The 18,021-nt window shown below is 37.5% G+C and overlaps 1 protein-coding gene across 6 annotated transcripts in view; it reads left to right on the top strand.

The window, feature by feature from the left end:
* The window catches only part of GRAMD1C (GRAM domain containing 1C), an 86,794-nt gene that overhangs the window by 65,819 nt on the left and 2,954 nt on the right, over nt 1–18,021 (top strand). For 4 of the 6 annotated variants that reach the window (XM_044382053.3, XM_026493545.4, XM_057306647.1 and 1 more), the window contains 7 exons: nt 5,663–5,781; nt 7,187–7,329; nt 8,103–8,206; nt 9,532–9,708; nt 11,047–11,104; nt 13,519–13,629; nt 13,845–13,950. In XM_044382053.3, coding sequence (XP_044237988.1) covers nt 5,663–5,781; nt 7,187–7,329; nt 8,103–8,206; nt 9,532–9,708; nt 11,047–11,104; nt 13,519–13,629; nt 13,845–13,950 — 818 coding nt within the window. Of the gene's footprint in view, nt 1–5,662; nt 5,782–7,186; nt 7,330–8,102; nt 8,207–9,531; nt 9,712–11,046; nt 11,105–13,518; nt 13,630–13,844; nt 13,951–18,021 lie in introns of all 6 variants that reach the window. The other 2 variants (XM_048215089.2, XM_048215090.2) reach the window with 1 other exon arrangement.

Here is an 18,021-nt window from a genome sequence, read left to right as displayed (position 1 = left end):
ATTTTATAAGATTTGGGAGCACATGGTTTAGCTTGCTATGATTTTATATAGCAAACAGTAGCAGCAGAGAGTCATATAAGTCGAGTCATTTGGTATAGTCAAAGAGGAAGTTATTCTACAGTCAATTTAAATATAGTTCATAATTGAGCCACTTTATTAACCATTAAATATTATGGCTTTATGTGAAATTTTTATATAACTACAAATTCGTAGATTATGTCATTGATATAGATTCTAGGTACAAAAAATATTTTTTTCTTATTATCCAGAGTATAGCGAAGTGATTTCTCATTGATAACTATTGAGTCCTGTGATTATGTGAAGAACTTTACGTTTGAAAAAATCATTTTTTTCTGTTCTTTTAGTTTTAAGAATGTGGAATATTTGAGGGATATAAATTTTCCTTTTCCCTGAGTAGCTTATGTTTAACTATATCTCTTCTGAATCTATTTTGTATTTTCTTGCTATTCATGTCTGTCTGGAGAACTTGGTATTTCAGAAGAGTTGGATATGTTATTTTTCTTAATTTTCTAAGATGATGCCTGTTGATATTGCACTGCCATTTTTATGGCTGAAAAGGCCCAGGAGGAACTAGCTGGTACCAAATGAAGTTTGTTCTTTTTTTTTTTTCTTTCTCTTTCTTTTCTTTCCGTTTTGTTTGTTTGTTTGTTTGTTTGTTTTAAAGATTTTATTTATTTATTTGACAGAGATAGAGACAGCCAGCGAGAGAGGGAACACAAGCAGGGGGAGTGGGAGAGGAAGAAGCAGGCTCATAGCAGAGGAGCCTGATGTGGGGCTCGATCCCATAACGCCGGGATCACGCCCTGAGCCGAAGGCAGGCGCTTAACCGCTGTGCCACCCAGGCGCCCCTGTTTTTTGTTTTTTAAATAGATTTTATTTATTTGAGAGAGAGAGAGAGAGCAGGAGCGGGGCAAAGGGGGAGGGAGAGAGAGACTCAAGCAAACTCCACACCGAGTGCAGCGTCCAACTCGGTGCTTGATCCCAGGACCCTGAGATCATGACCTGAGCCTAAATCAAAAGCAGGATGCTTAACTGACTGAGCCACCCAAGCGCCCCTGAAGTTTGTTCTTTGACTCACAACTGTATTAGGTGTCTGATATCAGATCTAGCTTTGATATGGATGATTATATTTGCTATCTGATGTTATTAGTGGCTTTTGGAAGTAAAGGCTTCTGGCTAATTACAAGTATAAACAATAATAGGAATGTTGTTGCTATTTAGACCTAGAATTAGTAAGAAAGTTTGCTCCCAAAGAGATAATTTGTTTATGATTGCACACCATTCTATCTTCTGAAATTGTTAGCTGGTAATCAAAGTTCAATTTCTTGAGAATGGGTTTCAAAGGCTTCTTTTTATTTTTGTTATTTTTATTTTTTAAAAAAGATTACTTATGTATTTATTTGAAAGAGAGAGAGAGAGAGAACAAGCAGGGGGAGCAGCAGAGGGAGAAAGGGAAGCAGGCTCCCTGCTGAGCAGGGAGCCCAGTACAGGTCTTGATCCCAGGACTCTGGGATCGACCTGAGCCAAAGGCAGACACTTAACCAACTGAGCCAGCTAGGTGGCACAAAGGCTTCTTTTTAATAATATTAAGAAGTATTTATTTTTTTATTTTTATTTATATTTTTAAAGATTTTTATTTATTTATTCGACAGAGATAGAGACAGCCAGTGAGAGAGGGAACACAAGCAGGGGGAGTGGGAGAGGAAGAAGCAGGCTCCCAGCAGAAGAGCCTGATGTGGGGCTCGATCCCATAACGCCGGGATCATGCCCTGAGCCAAAGGCAGACGCTTAACTGCTGTGCCACCCAGGCGCACCCTTCTTAGGCTCAAGAAGTATTTATTTTTTAACAGAAAGATTTGTGTATAGTCAATTGTTTTAACCTAATTCCAGCACTAAGATGGTAGTATTGCATTTTTTTTAAATTAGGGAGCTTTTAAATAGGCATTCATTTAAATCTTTGTTACAGCTGTGTGACACTACTTCCATAATTCAAAACTCAGTGTTAAGTCTTTCTATTCAACTTTTTAATTTTGAAAATTGTAAATCTTCAGAAAAGTTGCATGAATAGTATAATAAAACCCATATAGCCATTCCCAAGATTCACAAATTTTTTTGTGGCAAAATGTACATAACATAAAATACACCATTTGAACCATTTTTAAGTGTTCAATCAGTGGCAATAAGTACATTCACATTGTGCAACCATCGCCACCATCCATCTCCAGAACTGTTTCATCTTCCCAAGCTGCAGCTCTACCTATTAAGCCGTAAGTCTCCATTCCCCCATCTCCCAGCTGCTGATGACCACCATTGCACTGTGTGTCTTTATGAATTTGACTTCTTTAGGTACCTCATGTAAGTGGACTCACACAATTGTGTCTGGCTTATTTCACTTAGCATGTCTTCAAGGTTTATCTGTTGTAGCATGTGTCAGAATTTCATTCCTTTTTAAGGCTGAGTACCATTCTATTGTATGTATATAGCACATTTTGCTTATCCATTCATACATTGAGGGAGTTTTGAGTTGTTTCTACTTTTTAGTTGTTGTGAATAATGCTGCTATGAACACTGATGTGCAGATATCTGTTTGAGTCCCTGGTTTCAATTCCTTTGGGCATATACCTAGAAGTAGAATTACTGGATCATAGGTAATTCTATGGTTAGCTTTTTGAGGAACGGCCATTCAGTTTTCCAAGCGGCTGCATCATTTTACATTCCCTCCAGCAATGCATAAAGTTTCCAATTTCTCCACATCCTTGCCAGCACTTGTTATTTTCAGTCTTTGTAATAACAGCCATCCTAATAGATGTGAAGACTCACCAGTTTTAAAACTATATTACATCAAAGGATTTGTAAAGTGTTCTACAATTTCTGCTTTATATTACTTTAACTCAGTATATCAAAATAGCGCATGTGTCCTTTGTATATTGTTGCCATTTTTCTTATAATTTCATCACCAATATTTTTCTGTCATGATGACCTTTACTTAGGTATTGGGGGCTTGATTATTCCAAAATATTGTTAATTATTTCATGTTCTGCTACATGATATTCAGTAGGATTGTTGGCAACATTGGTGACAATATAAGTGGAAGACACACTTTTATCCTTGTTAATAGTTCCTTTGTTAAATAGTATGCAGTTTTAACAGCAGAATTCAATGATATCTTAAAATTCTATTGCTAATCAACAATGGATTATTTGTATAATTTTTCTGAAACAGACTGACATATGATCAGAATAATTTTTTGAAAATTATTTTAGAACAAGTTTTGTATCTTCTTTCATGTACAACTAAATAAATTATTTTTTATAGCAAATCCTGTACGGTAGGGGTGCCTTGCTGCTCGGTCCAAAGAGAATGCAACTCTTGATCTTGGGGTCATGAGTTCAAGCCCCATGTTGGGTGAAGAGATCATAAATAAGTAAATAAATAAATAAAATTTTATATTTATATATATATTATATATATATATAGGCTATATCATAAAGCTTGGTTCATTTTTTTTTGATGATGGGTAATGGGTTAGATAAAGCCTTCTATATTTTAGGATGTTGACAAATAGCAGTCAAGCATACTACGTGCCTAAGTCCGTGAATGCTAACAGCATTAGGTGATTTAGTCAGATCTTTGAAAAGAGTTCATGATGCTGTTACCTGTATATTCCTAGTCTTTGGCTTGTTAAATGATCTTTGCTGAATGGTGCTATGTTCTAAAATACATTTCTGTTCAAAGCATGTTTTTACTGTGTTATTATTTTTTTTTAAATAAAGATTTTATTTATTAGAGAGAGAGAACACGCACATGCGGGAGGCAGAGGGAGAGAGAGAAGGAGAAGCAGACTGCTTGCTGAGCATGAGCCAATCCCAGGCCCCTAAGATCATGACCTGAGCCAAAGGCAAATAAATGCTTAACCCACTGAGCCACCCAGGCGCCCCTCACTGTATTATTAAGCAAATAAGAGAGAATTTTAACCAAGATCTTGGCATAAATACAAAGAGATTTTCTTATAGCTTTCTTAGTTTAGAAATGTTATTTAGTTATTTATATTCCATAGTCCCTTCCTTGATTAAATATTTTGACAGATAAGCCATTAACATTACATGATTTCTCATTACATGATTTCCTATTAACATGATTTTTCCACAAGTTGGGATCAAGGTCTTATTTTTTTTTTAAAGATTTTTTTAATTTATTTATTCAACAGAGATAGAGACAGCCAGCGAGAGAGGGAACACAAGCAGGGGGAGTGGGAGAGGAAGAAGCAGGCTCATAGCGGAGGAGCCTGATGTGGGGCTCGATCCCATAATGCTGGGATCACGCCCTGAGCCAAAGGCAGACGCTTAACCGCTCTGCCACCCAGGCACCCTGGGATCAAGGTCTTATTTTTGCATAATGGCAAATGTCTTTTAAGGTTTTGTCCTCAATAATGGAAATGTTAAAATGTTGTTCTGTTTGTGTTTGATAAGGCAGGTGCCTTTACTTCTCTTCCCAGGTACTGGGAACTTCAAAATGAAGACTACAGATGAAACAACTTTTGATTTTCTTTTCTAAAGAAAAAAAGTGTATTCATAGACCACAATTTAGAAGTAAATGGATTAAAGATGGGGAACATGTCACATACAAGAATAGTGCCTTACGTTTAATTTTATTTTCCTTTGATGTTGAAATGATAATACAATTGTAACGAAGTTAGGACTGGCCAAAAATAAAAATTGAAATAATTAAAAACTACTTCTTTTCATTAATTATCAGGGAAATGCAAATCAAAACCACAATGAGATATCACCTCATACCTGTCAGAATGGCTAGAATCAAAAACACAGGAAAGAACAAGTGTTGGAGAGGATGTGGAGAAAAAGGAACCCTTGTGCACTGTTGGTGGGAATGCAAATTAGTGCAGTCACTGTGGAAAATAGTATGGAGGTTCCTGAAAAAAATTAAAATAGAATTACCATATGATCCAGCAATTCCATTACTGGATATTTACCCAAAGAAAATGAAAACACTAATTCAAAAAGATATATGCATCCCTGTGTTTATTGCAGCATTATTTACAATAGCAAAGATATGGAAGCAAACCCAGGTGTCCATCAATTGATGAATGGATAAATAATGGTATGTATGTACGTGTGTGTGTGTGTGTGTGTAATGTATTTATATATATATGTGTGTGTGTGTGTGTGTGTATACGTATATATAATGGAATATTACCCAGCCATAAAAAAGGAATGAGATTTTGCCATTTCCAACAACATGGATGGACATGGAGGGTATAATGCAAAGTGAAATAAGACCGAGAAAAACAAATACAATATGATTTCACTCATATGTGGAATTTAAGAAAACGAAAAAACAAAGAACAAAAGAGACAAAAAGCCAGAGCTAAGTACAGAGAACAAGCTGCTGGTTGCCAGAGGGAAGGTGGGTAGGGGGAAGGGTGAAATACATGAAGGGGATTAAGAGTACTTTTGTCATAGGTAAAGTATAGATTATAGAATCATTATATCATGCACCTGAAATTAATATAACACCATATATTAATTATAATTAAAAAAACAAACCCTACCTCTGATTCCATTTTAAGTCATACTCTTCAGATTTTTAGAACCAACTGTCTTTTTATGTTTGCTGTGATTAGATGTAGTGTCCACCCCTTGGAAAGTAGAACCTGGAGGTGATCAACTGAGAACCATGACCTACACTATAGTTCTTAATAATCCACTTACTGGAAAGTGCACCGCTGCCACTGAAAAGCAGGTATGTCTACTCTGTTAGTATTCCAAAATAATCGTATGTGTGGAACGAGAGAAGATGCCTGTCCTAGTCACCAGTTTACAAGACAATTTTAAGAAATAAGTGGCAAAAAAAAAAAAAAAAAGGGAGGAGAAACCGTCAGATTAAAAGGAGACTTAAGAGGCATACCAACCAAATCAACTCAATCCTAATTCAAACAAACCAACTAAAAATATATTTATGAGATTTAAGGAATTACTAATTTTTACATGTAATAATGGTATTGTAGCTATATTTTAAAGAAAAGAGTATCTTTTAAAGAGACCCAATAAAGAAATTATAAAGAGATACACTGGCATATTTATGAATAAAATTATACTGATGTCTGGGTTATCCTGTAACAGCAATCTAGCCAGGCAGAGCATGGTGGTGGAGGGAGGAAATGTGGAGATGGGGTACAGATGAAGCGGGACTGGGCAAGAGTTAATGTTGAAGCTGGTTGATGAGTTTATGAGGGGTTTGTTATACTTCATTTCTATTCTTGTGTATGTTTGAACTTTTCCATAATAAATGGTTTAAAAAAGAGCACTCCTGGAATCTGATATACAAGATCACGTCTGGAGTTAGGGCCAAATAACTAGAGGGCTGCGGTGGTGTGTGGGAAGAGATTATAAGATACTTGGTGCTCTACTCAGTGGCCAGCATGGCACTGTCTTTATAGTGGAGTTTGTGTTTGACCAAATTGTGTTGAAGTAGAGTGTGTCAGTTCTGCAAATAGTTAGAAAATGTCTTAATATCTGAACTAGTTATGTGATTGTGGCTTTTATCCAGTGTTAAAAAGGACTTAAATTTTTTTTTCAAAAGATTTTCAAACATATAAGAAAAGTTTGGTATTTTGATATTGGAGCCTTTGATAACCTTGAAAAGCTGTGGTTAAAATGAGGAAGGATTGGCCAGCAACCACTCCAAATCCTGTTTAGGGAAAGCAGTGTGTTCTTTGGTTGTCCTCTTCCTTCACTCTTTTGGTGAAGGGTGATTGTTCCATTTTTAAGAATTTTGGGGTGGATCCTTGCTTCGTTCAATTGAATTTTGAATTGTTCCCGTATCAGGAACATTTACAATTCTTTATAAACTAATAACATACACAAAAGACTATATGGTTTCTCTCTCCTCCTCAAACCTAAAAGAAAGAAAAAATAATTGTACAATGAAATGAGAGGCAGCACATAGCATTATTTCTGCAGGCCCCATCTTCTCAGTTCATAGATAGCACAGCCAACATGGCGGCTCTCCTAGTGTGTATGGAGGCTTCTCATGTCTTTTATAATTTTTGAGAAGGAATTCTAGTTATATATATATTCTAAACTGGCAAGGAATTTAATGTATTAAATTTGAACATGCAACCATTTTTTAAATCTTATTTTGGCAGACGCTGAATAAAGAAAGTCAGGAAGCACGGTTTTATTTGGTAGATTCGGAAGTACTAACACATGATGTTCCCTACCATGATTACTTCTATACCCTGAACAGATACCAGATCATCCGATCCTCAAAGCAGAAATGCCGGCTGAGGTGAGCTATGGTATATAAGTATTTTAGTCACGTGAGGTGAGTTTATATTCTGGAACACATCAATCCTAAAATCTTAGTATCCTTACACAACCAAGCTTTATTCCTTGCTCAAATTACACATCCCCTCATGGTCAGCAGAGGGATGGGATTCCTCACGCAAGGCTGCATGCTGAGGAGTGCTTTACATCCTGGAGCAACATAATCCAGAATGTGTGTCGTTTCAGTTGCTACAGGAAGAGAGTAGTTGTAGAACTGGTTTCACGTCCAGTGGCCAGGACTAGTCACAGGACCCTATCTAATGTCAGGGTGGCTGTGAGATCTTGAGGAGCACATGGTGAGCACATTGCTGCAGTGGGAAATAAGAAATGGTGGTGCATCAAAGACAGTGATGGGCCACCATGTGCTTTGCCTGGTCTTAGCCAATGTAGTTATTTTCACCAATTTATGACCACTAGAGATTTTTTATAAAAGGCATTTAGAAAATTTAGAATTTATTTTGAGCCTTTATTGCTATTTAAGTTAAGAAAATTCAGGGCTAGAGAAAGAAAAGAATAAAATGCCAAGTACTTAGAAGGAATATTTCATGAAGTTATTAGCAGCATACAGCAATTTTTTAAGAAGTCATGATCAGTGAACAAATTTTCTTTTATAATCTAATGACTTTCAGTCTTTTTGGCTTTCCACTGAATATAATCTTACACTTAATTGCAATGTTTATAGAATTAAATTCTTTCCTTTAAATTAATATTCTTCTTTCCTCCTTATTTTATTAGAGTTTCCACAGATTTGAAATACAGAAAACAACCATGGGCCATTATCAAATCTCTAATTGAAAAGAATTCCTGGAGTTCCTTGGAGGACTATTTCAAACAGCTTGGTTTGTAAATTTCTTGGTTTATCTATTTTTGTAAATATAGTATTTACTAACAAAACAGATTGATTCTTCATTTCGGATGATGTTGGATTGACTCCTATTGAAGTGGTTCTAACTATACCCTACTTGGAATTTGAAAACTTTTTAATTTTCATTGATCTAACAAACACTTTTATTATGTTTGTTATATGCCAGAAGTGTTCTGTGTGCTTTATAAATATTAGGCCCTGGGGTAGGTATTGTTATTTTTTCCCCCATTTTACTAAAGAATAAAAACTGGAAGAGAGAGAGAGAAGTTAAGTGACTTGTCCAAGATCACACAGTTAGGAGTGATCACAGCCTCTTCAAAGAGCCAAGGAAGCTGACGGCAATGAGAGACTGTGTAACTTGATCACAAATACGCATTTGTGCTCCTTGGGCCCTCCCCCCTGCCCCCCCCCCCCGGCCCCGCAATCCTTATGAATGGAGCTTCCCTGGGTTTATAGAAGCCCACTTAGCAATAGTAGGTATCATGTACATATATGGATTTGGTGGTGGTGGGTACTAGACTGGGGAAGTGATATAGTTGTTCTGTTTGGATATTCCTTAAAATAAAACATGAGAAAAAAAATATATATGTGAATATAATTAATTCTGATTAAAGAAAAGCTGGGGGTCAGTCAGCTCAGGGTAAATTAAGTCTTCATCATCAAATTTGTTGAATATTTTCCCTGCTCTTTTCTCTTGGCTATTCATTATTAAACTCCTAATCAGGAGCAAAGAAAATGAAATTCAAAAATTAGTTTGGCCACTGGATAATGAGCTTCTAATAAAAAATCTGGTGAAGGAAAGGTTGAGACAAATGACAAAAATTAGGTTTTTAGGTTGTTTGCAGGTTTTCCTTACCAGTACTTACTTTTTTGCAAACCCTCATTGAAAACTAGAACTATTATATGCTACTTCTTCCTTTGTTATTGACAATCAAGTACCACAATCTATCTTGGAAATCTTTCTAATGATCCAATGTAAGTGGGTAGCCTGTTGTTTTTGTAGCTGAAATCATTATGTTAATATTTAATATAGCACATGGTGAATTTGCTCTGATGATCCCATCATTTATTAATACACATAATTCTTCCTAGAATAGTGAAGCCTCATTATAAGATCCCTTTACCCTCCAAAACTTTTTATTAAGAATAAGGTTTGAATCTAGGCCATAAGAACCTAAGTAATAGTTAAAGTTACCAAGGCTTAAAAAAAAACCAAACTAAAAACAAAACAACTCCTCCTGCCCCTGTATCTTATAGTTGAAGTTTCTCTACTGTCTAAAGATTTTTTTTCCTTCTTAGAATCCGACTTGTTAATGGAAGAATCTATGTTAAATCAGCCCATTGAGGACACTGGAAAACTTAGTGGCCTGAGAAGGAGAAGGCGAACATTCAACCGAACAGCAGAAACAGTTCCTAAACTTTCTTCTCAGCGTTCTTCTGGAGATGTGGGCTTAGATGCCAGAGGGGATGTTTCAGGTAGTTGTTATCTGGTAAACAGACATGGAAGATTTTAGTTTACTTACATGAAGCAGTATATGTGTCTTGTTTATAGACACATCGGTTAAGAGGTCTCCCCTTTTCCTCTCCTTTTCTGATAATGTTTATCAAACTCTGAGTTCCTTAAAAATAACTAATGTATAAGTGTAAAGAAGCAGTCACAAAATGGCAGGCATATGGCAAGTTGATGTATTTTATTGGGCCCAGGCGATATTTTAAAAATTGGACATTTATATATAAAAACTCTGATCTGACAGCTCTGCACTCAAATCCCTTCACAGCAACAATCAGTCGGAGCTTAGCAGTAGCTGCTCCAATGGACAGACCATGTGCGCCCCAAGTCAGCGGTACCTACCACCGTCCCCAGCTACTGGATGCTTCACTCATGAATTTTTTTTTTTTTAAGATTTTATTTATTTATTTGAGAGAGAGAGAGACAGTCAATGAGAGAGGGAACACAAGCAGGGGGAATGGGAGAAGAAGAAGCAGGCTCCCAGCAGAGGAGCCTGATGCAGGGCTCGATCCCATAACACCGGGATCACGCCCTGAGCCAAAGGCAGCACTTAATGACTGAGCCACTCAGGTGCCCCCACTCATGAATTTCTAACCTAGCATTTACAGACATTTAATTTCTACTCTTGAAAGTACTAAACTGATTATATGCTTTTAATCCTTATCTGCTCTCAGGTCCAGCCCAACAAATTGCAAAGATGGAATTTGACTTTTATTATTCCCACTCTTAATTTTGGAGACAATTTCCCTCTACTGTTACTCCCTCCCTCTCAGAACTATAAAACTGCCTTCCTTCTCATACCTCTACATTATCAAATCCTCTTCTAATTACATTATCTAATCCTCTTATATCTTAGTGTGAATGTTTATCTGCTATTTAAGGTTAATAATGATTTAGTTTTGGAATTTAAAAGTTTTGGCAACAGAGAACAGGTGAGGATGATTAAAAAAAAAATTTTTAAAGGAGAGAAGCAGTGTACATAAACCCAGCTCAGATATTATTTGCAGAGGTGGAACTTAGCTAGAGATCATATATGATGCGTTGAATCGCTTATTTTAGAGTAAATTAATTTGTAATGTAAGCCGAATTTGCAGGACTGATGTAGGTTTTCTTTTTGTAGATTTGTTTCAAATTAGTCAAGATATTCGAAATGCAAAAAGGGTGCTGGGATTTTACCCTACATCAAGTTGTCTTTACAAATCATGTAAAAATTTTCTTTTCCAGTTCTTTTCAAATGAAATTAAATTTTAACCAGTGTTAATCACAATCCTATTCTAATATATTTGTGTGTGTGTGATCTGCAGGAAAGAAAAAGGAAATGGAAAGCTGTAACATAGCCCTTATTGTGGTGATGAGTATTTTGTAAGTATTTGTTTTGAACGCTTATTTTGCTTGTGTCTTCACTTATCTCTTAATAGTTTCCAAAAGGATTTGGATACATTTGTATGTTATTGTGTAGAAATTGCCACTATTTGACTGATTTTGGTCTACAAAAACATGAATTTTATATGCTTAAGTCTGATAGTTTTTGGTTTTCAGGAGAATTATTAAATTTGAGGGAATGCCAAGTACACATTCAGTAAATGTTTTTTAATTAATTAGTTAATTTTTTTTGAAGATTTTATTTATTCATTTGACAGAGAGATAGAGATAGCCAGTGAGAGAGGGAACACAAGCAGGGGGAGTGGGAGAGGAAGAAGCAGGCTCCCAGCAGAGGAGCCCGATGTGGGGCTCGATCCCAGAACGCTGGGATCACGCCCTGAGCCGAAGGCAGACGCTTAACGACTGAGCCACCCAGGCGCCCCAATTAATTTATTTATTAAGTAGGCTTTGCACATGGAGCCCGATGCAGGGCTTGAACTCATGACCCTGAGATCAAGACCTGAGCTGAGATCAAGCATCAGATGCTTAACTGACTGAGCCACCCAGGCATCCCTAAATGTTTTATTTGTTAAATTAATCTGACTTATTTCTACCATCATAGGTTTTTATTGGAAGTTCCATAAACTTAAAGAGAATATTTATATATGTAGGCTGATGAAATCTCAGTAGTGTTGTTTTGCTCTGTTTGATTAGACCAGTGATCCTTACCCTTTAGGATCACTTTCTAAAATGCAGATTTCTAGGCCTCAGTCCCAGAGATTGAGTCAGTAGGTCTTGAGCAGGGATCGAGAACCTCAGAGTATTCGATAGGAATCTCTCAGGCAGACATATTTAGGTGACTGTTATCTACATGGCTGTATTTGAGTATTGAGGTAGTCAATTAGATTTAATTGAATTGGTTCTGACTGGGTGATATACTCTTGGTGAATATTTTTTGGAATGAAGTTCTCATATCAGCTGCTTTCTCTAATTACAGATTTCTTTTTTTTTTTTTAATATTTATTTTATTTATTTGACAGAGAGAGAGACAGCCAGCGAGAGAGGGAACACAAGCAGGGGGAGTGGGAGAGGAAGAAGCAGGCTCCCAGCGGAAGAGCCTGACGTGGGGCTCGATCCCAGAACTCCGGGATCACGCCCTGAGCCGAAGGCAGATGCTTAACGACTAAGCCACCCAGGCACCCCTAATTACAGATTTCTGATTGTAGAAAATGTTTGATATACCTTTGAGTTTTACAAAAGGTTTTCATATCCTGCTGAAGTTGGTTTGCTGTAGCAATTTTGAATAATAAATATTGTCAGTGATCTTTTACAGCACTCTGCAGAAAATTTATAGTCAGATGTTGAAATGTTGACCTACGTACCATTTCAGTGCCACAATAATATCATAGATTTTATTTTGTTGCTCCTACCTTAGTTTTCATTTTTTAAAAAATCCTCTTCTGGACAGGTAAAGATGAATACGATATGTTTGTAAGGGTAAGCCAATATTTTAACAGAAAAAATAGGAGAGATACGATGCCACCTATATATTTGCATATATGTGTAATAAGAAATATATCCATTCAATTGAAAAGCTGCTATGAGAACCAATAGAGTAAGTTCATTTAGCATGTCACATTTTATGTATGATACCATTCATGTATGTTTGGGATTTGATACTTCCTTTGTCTAAGTTGAACTAGAATAAATTTTTGCTGACTAGTAATTTAAAAAATTTGTTGTGGCTTTCCATGGGAGGAAGGTGCCTGTTCATCTATGTAAGATCAAGTCCATATTGATCTTCATTTCCTTCTTGAAGTGCAGCATTATGGGTGCTTAAGCTGGAGGCATCCAAAAATAGATCTCGAAAGCTTCCCTGGTAGATTTCTAAGCTGGTGGTCGCACATCAGCACTGGCTGGGATTCCTCCCAGAGAGGAGAGATATCAGGGACAATCCTAACCTACTTTCTTTGAGGTTTACTGTCACTCTAGTTACCTTTCAACTTTTTCCTCACTGTCTATTTAATACCTAAATGTAATTATTTCATACAATAAAATAGAAATAACTAATTTAAATAATAACAATTGGAAACTAGTCTAGACAGGGGCGCCTGGGTAGCGCAGTCGTTAAGCGTCTGCCTTGGGCTCAGGGCGTGATCCCGGCGTTCCGGGATCGAGTCCCACACTGGGCTCCTCCGCTGGGAGCCTGCTTCTTCCTCTCCCACTCCCCCTGCTTGTGTTCCCTCTCTCGCTGGCTGTTTCTGTCATATAAATAAATAAAATCTTAAAAAAAAAAAAAAAGGAAACTAGTCTGGACGACATACGTTTTCGGAATTTTTGCGCGCATATTCTGCACGAGCCGCGCTTAGGCCTGGGTAAGAGTGGGCTAACCAGCTATGATTTGTTCTGCCTAGTTTGCTGTTGCTCGTTCTGTTGAATGTGATGCTGTTTCTGAAGCTGTCAAAGATAGAATATGCAGCTCAGTCCTTTTACCGTCTGCACCTCCAAGAAGAGAAATCTTTACAGTAAGTCTTTCCCTCCCAACCTGTTGTTATTTCAATAATTCTTTAGTTGTAGAAAACTTAATTCTAGTTTAGACATTCGGATCTGCTAACCATTCTGTAGTCATAAACTTTTTTTGTTTAATTTTTGTTTTGTTTGCAAATTTATAGGACATGAATGATTTCTAGAAATGAAAGATCAGATGCTATTCCCCTGATTTTTAAGATTTTTTTTTCAGTTTAGCCTCTGATATGGTGTCAAGAGCGGAAAATATTCAAAAGAAAAATGATCAGGCCCGTCGTTTAAAAGGAGTGCTCCGAGACTCCATCGTGATGCTTGAACAGGTAGGCAATTCAGTACCATAGTACTTAGTACTTTCATAGCAGTATGAACCAGTTGCTTCCCCTGTTGTGTGAGAATATTCACTATACCGTTATTTGAAGACTCTCCCCTCCTAGAGACAACTACCCTTGCCAGTTTCTGTATTACGCATTTTATGTGTACAGTCACTTGTATTTCTTTTAAAAGTGGAAGCATTCTGTACACACTCTTCCATACCCTCATTTTATGATTAGTAATATATTTTGAAGATCTTTCCTTATCAGCATGTACATTTGACTCTTGAATAATGGTAGGATTAGGGGTGCTGACCCATGCGCAGTGGAAAATTGTGTATAACTTTTGACTCCCCAGGAACTTAACTACAAATAGCCTATTGTTGAGCAGAAGCCTTACTGATATCAGTCAATTAACACATAAAAGAAAATGTTATTAAGAAAATCATAAAGAAGAGAAAACACATTTACAGTGCTGTCCTGTAAAAAATCTGTGTACAAGTGGTCCCATGCAGTTCAAACCCGTGTTGTTCAAAGGTCAACTGTATACATCTACCTTATTCTTTTTATTCATACTTCTATATAAAAATTTATACTTACTATTAACTCTTTTTCTAGAAATGGTAGATACTGCATACACTGTTGATTACTTTATCTATTAACCATATATCTTGGAGATGTTTCCATATTAGCACATAAAGGTCTTCCTCTTCTTTTAACAACTGCATAGAATTCAACTGTATAAATGTGGTATAATTAATTATTTTACCAGTTCTCCATTGAAGAATGAACATTTAGGCTATTTTGATGTTTTGTTATAAACATTTATCTCTTGAACACAGTATCATCAATATGTGCTGCTCAGTTCCATGAACCAAAACACAGGCTTCCCTTTGAAAAATAAAGATTACTATTTCCATTATGATATAGCATATGCATACTTTCCAGGATTGAAAACTAGAGAGTGGTAGAAGAGAAGAAAACCTATAGTTCTAGCATTCAGACAGTCACTGTTAATATTTTGTTTCCTTCCGTTCTTCTCTTCTATGCATTGGTTTGTTTTTTAGAAGATCTAATTATTGAGCATTTCTCAGGATATCATGTGGGGCATTAAAGGTGACACTTCAACTAGGCATTCTTCAAATGCACAGTATCTACAGCTCCTGGTGACATTCTCCACCCCTCCCCACCCCCAGCAAGAGTGGGTCATATTTTCCCCAACTCTCAACTGATAACCCTGCCTCAAGGAGAAAAGAGAGTTTTCCTTTCCTTCTATAGCCAAATGTACAGACCTTCCAATCACTGCAACCCGCCCTCCTGTCCATGCCTGTCAAGAGCATTGCTCTGCCTGTAGGGAGAGTCCCAGCAGGGGTTAGTGGGAGACTCCATCCATCACCCTCTGGCATTCTGTTTTCAGTCTCCCTCAGTCAGCTGGATCTTTCCCATCTGCACATGGCCCTGCTCTAGTCTTTCCTATATTAAAGCACCCACACCATCCACATCCTTCTCTGTCTGCCCATTTGTCTCGCTCCCTTTCACAGTCTGGCTCTTTCAGAGTTGTCTGCTGTGGCTGTCACTAATTTATCCTTCATAACGCATTCATTTTTTAAGGTTTTATTTTCACCAAAGTGACTCCTTCACATGGTTAACTTTTCTACAAGGTTTGTTCAGAAAGACAGCAATCCCACGATCTACTTTGCCAAACACAACAATCTTTAACTCTTTTAGTTTCTTTTTGTGTTTACCTCCATATTTATAAGCAACAAGCATGTATTGATACATCTTGATTTTTCAGTTTTAGACATGATCTTTCAGGGCGCCTGGGTGGCACAGCGGTTGAGCGTCTGCCTTCGGCTCAGGGCGTGATTCCAGCGTTACGGGATCGAGCCCCACATCAGGCTCCTCCGCTGGGAGCCTGCTTCTTCCTCTTCCGCTCCCCCTGCTTGTGTTCCCTCTCTCGCTGGCTGTCTCTATCCTGTCAAATAAATAAATAAAAATCTTTAAAAAAAAAAAAAAGACATGATCTTTCAACCTCCTATTATGGAGTATAAGGGTTTTCTTTTCTTTCATCTCTTCTTGTCCTCTTTTCTGATTCCCCCATCCTCCCAAAGAAGTTATAATTTTGGTTAGATCAGTATCCAGTGTTTGCTTTGTTTGGACTAAGTTTGCTATTCTGAGCTGAGCCATGAAATAAACCGTGCTTTTTCTTATCCCTGAAAATGTCTTATGACAGTTGATTAGCTTATTGCATTATTTATAAGTATCTCATCTCCTAATGCTCTGTTGTGGACGTCTCCTCCCCTAACCTTCATTCTCCTCAGGTATTCTATGAGTGGCGTCTTCTGACTGGCTCCAGTCGGGCCCAGGAACCCTCTCTGCAGGTGCACAGCTCTCCTCCCGGGGATTCCTGTTGAGTTTCCTCTGTTTCCTATATCCAGAATGTTTTCTGATTTCTTGGTTTACTCCTTCCTTTTAATGAAGCATATCTTCCAGTAGCTTCCTGAGAAAGAGAACATGGAAGTAAATATTTTAAGACTTCACTAGTGTGAAAAGTTTTTATTCTGTCCTTCCCCTTGATTCATAGTTTGGCTGGGGATAGAATGCTAGCTTGGAAACAACGTTCCTTCAGAGCATTGCTCCATTGTTTTTCAGCTTTCAGTGTTGCTACCGAGAATTCTGAGGCTGTTACCGTTCCTCCTCCTTCAGTCTGGAAACTCCTGCCCTTTAGTTCTGGGAAATACTGAGTTACACAGTTGATGATCTCCTCCGCTCCACTCTGTCTTCTGACTTTCTATGGCTCCTGTAATTCAGATGTCTGCCTTCTTTTGGACAGGCTGTCTAATCTTACTTTTTCTTTCCAGCTTCCATCTCTTTGCCTTTTTGTTCTGCTTCCTCAGAGTTCCTCAACTTAATCTTCACATTCTTCTGTTTTTCAATTTTTGCTAACAAGTTTTTAATTTCAAAGACCTATTACTTTTGTGAATTTTCTTTTTTATGGCATTGTGATCTTTTAAAATGACTATAGTGTCTTCATCTCTCTGATCATATTACTGATGGTTAAAAATTTTTCCCCTTCTTCTTGCCTGTTCGGTTTCCATCAAGATCCTTTCCCCCTGATTTCTATCCTTAGAGTAAGAGGATTTCATTGGATGTCTGTAGTCCTTGGTTGTCTGCTTGTGTGGACCAGAAACTCTTAAGCTCTTAACATGGGTTGGGTTGGTGTACCCTGAACCTCTCTGTAGATCTGGCAGGGCTGTTGGCTGAGAAACCCTGGTATCACTATCTTTAGGTCTTTCTTCTTAGATTGGTCAGTTTCTGTAGAGAATAGCCTTCTAGTCTCCTGAAGGATTAAGGGCTGGCTGCCAGCATTTTAGGAGCAGAGTGAAAGTAGAGGGATGGAGGAGGACAGGTCATAGGGGGATGGTCTCAACCTTTTTTTTTGGTATAATCCTCATTTTTAGTCCCTTTCTCTTTATTCTGACTTCTAGAGATTCCTGTCAATTCCCGAGGCTTTTGAGGATTCTTCAGGGTAAATCTGGTTGGCTCTCAGCTTTCTCCACAGTTAGTTTAGGATTCCACTTTTTCTGGTCTGCTAAGTCATCCATCTGCCTTCTAGCTTCCGATGTTGTGTTGCTGCTTTTGCCGCTTCTGTTCTCCCTGTCCTCATGGATTTATGCCTTAAAAAAATCCCTTTATTGTGCTTTTAGTGGGGTTTCAGGAGGGAGCAAAATTAGATGCCTTTATTTAAGCCACTCATTTGCTCTTCAGCTCACTCCAGCCTTGTTTTCTTCCCCCATATCTTCCAGTGATATTCCTTAAGTGAAGGTCCCCAGTGACCTCTGGCTTTTAAAATTAATATACCTTTTTTCAGTTTACTATGTGAGCATTTGATAAGAGCTGACCACTCCTTTCTTGAAGCGTATCTAATCTTTCCTTCTTTAAAAACCATAAAAACCCCAGCTTTATTGTGATATAAATGACATACTATAAAATTCACCTTTTAAAAAATTCTTAGCATATTCACAAAGTTGTACAACCTTCCCCACTGCCTAAATCCAGAGCATTTTTATTACCCCCAAG

The sequence above is a fragment of the Ursus arctos genome, unplaced genomic scaffold, assembly GCF_023065955.2.
Source record: "Ursus arctos isolate Adak ecotype North America unplaced genomic scaffold, UrsArc2.0 scaffold_4, whole genome shotgun sequence".
Classification (NCBI taxonomy): domain Eukaryota; kingdom Metazoa; phylum Chordata; class Mammalia; order Carnivora; family Ursidae; genus Ursus; species Ursus arctos.
Note: the sequence above shows the minus strand (reverse complement) of the source record. Positions and strands in the feature narration are given on the sequence as shown.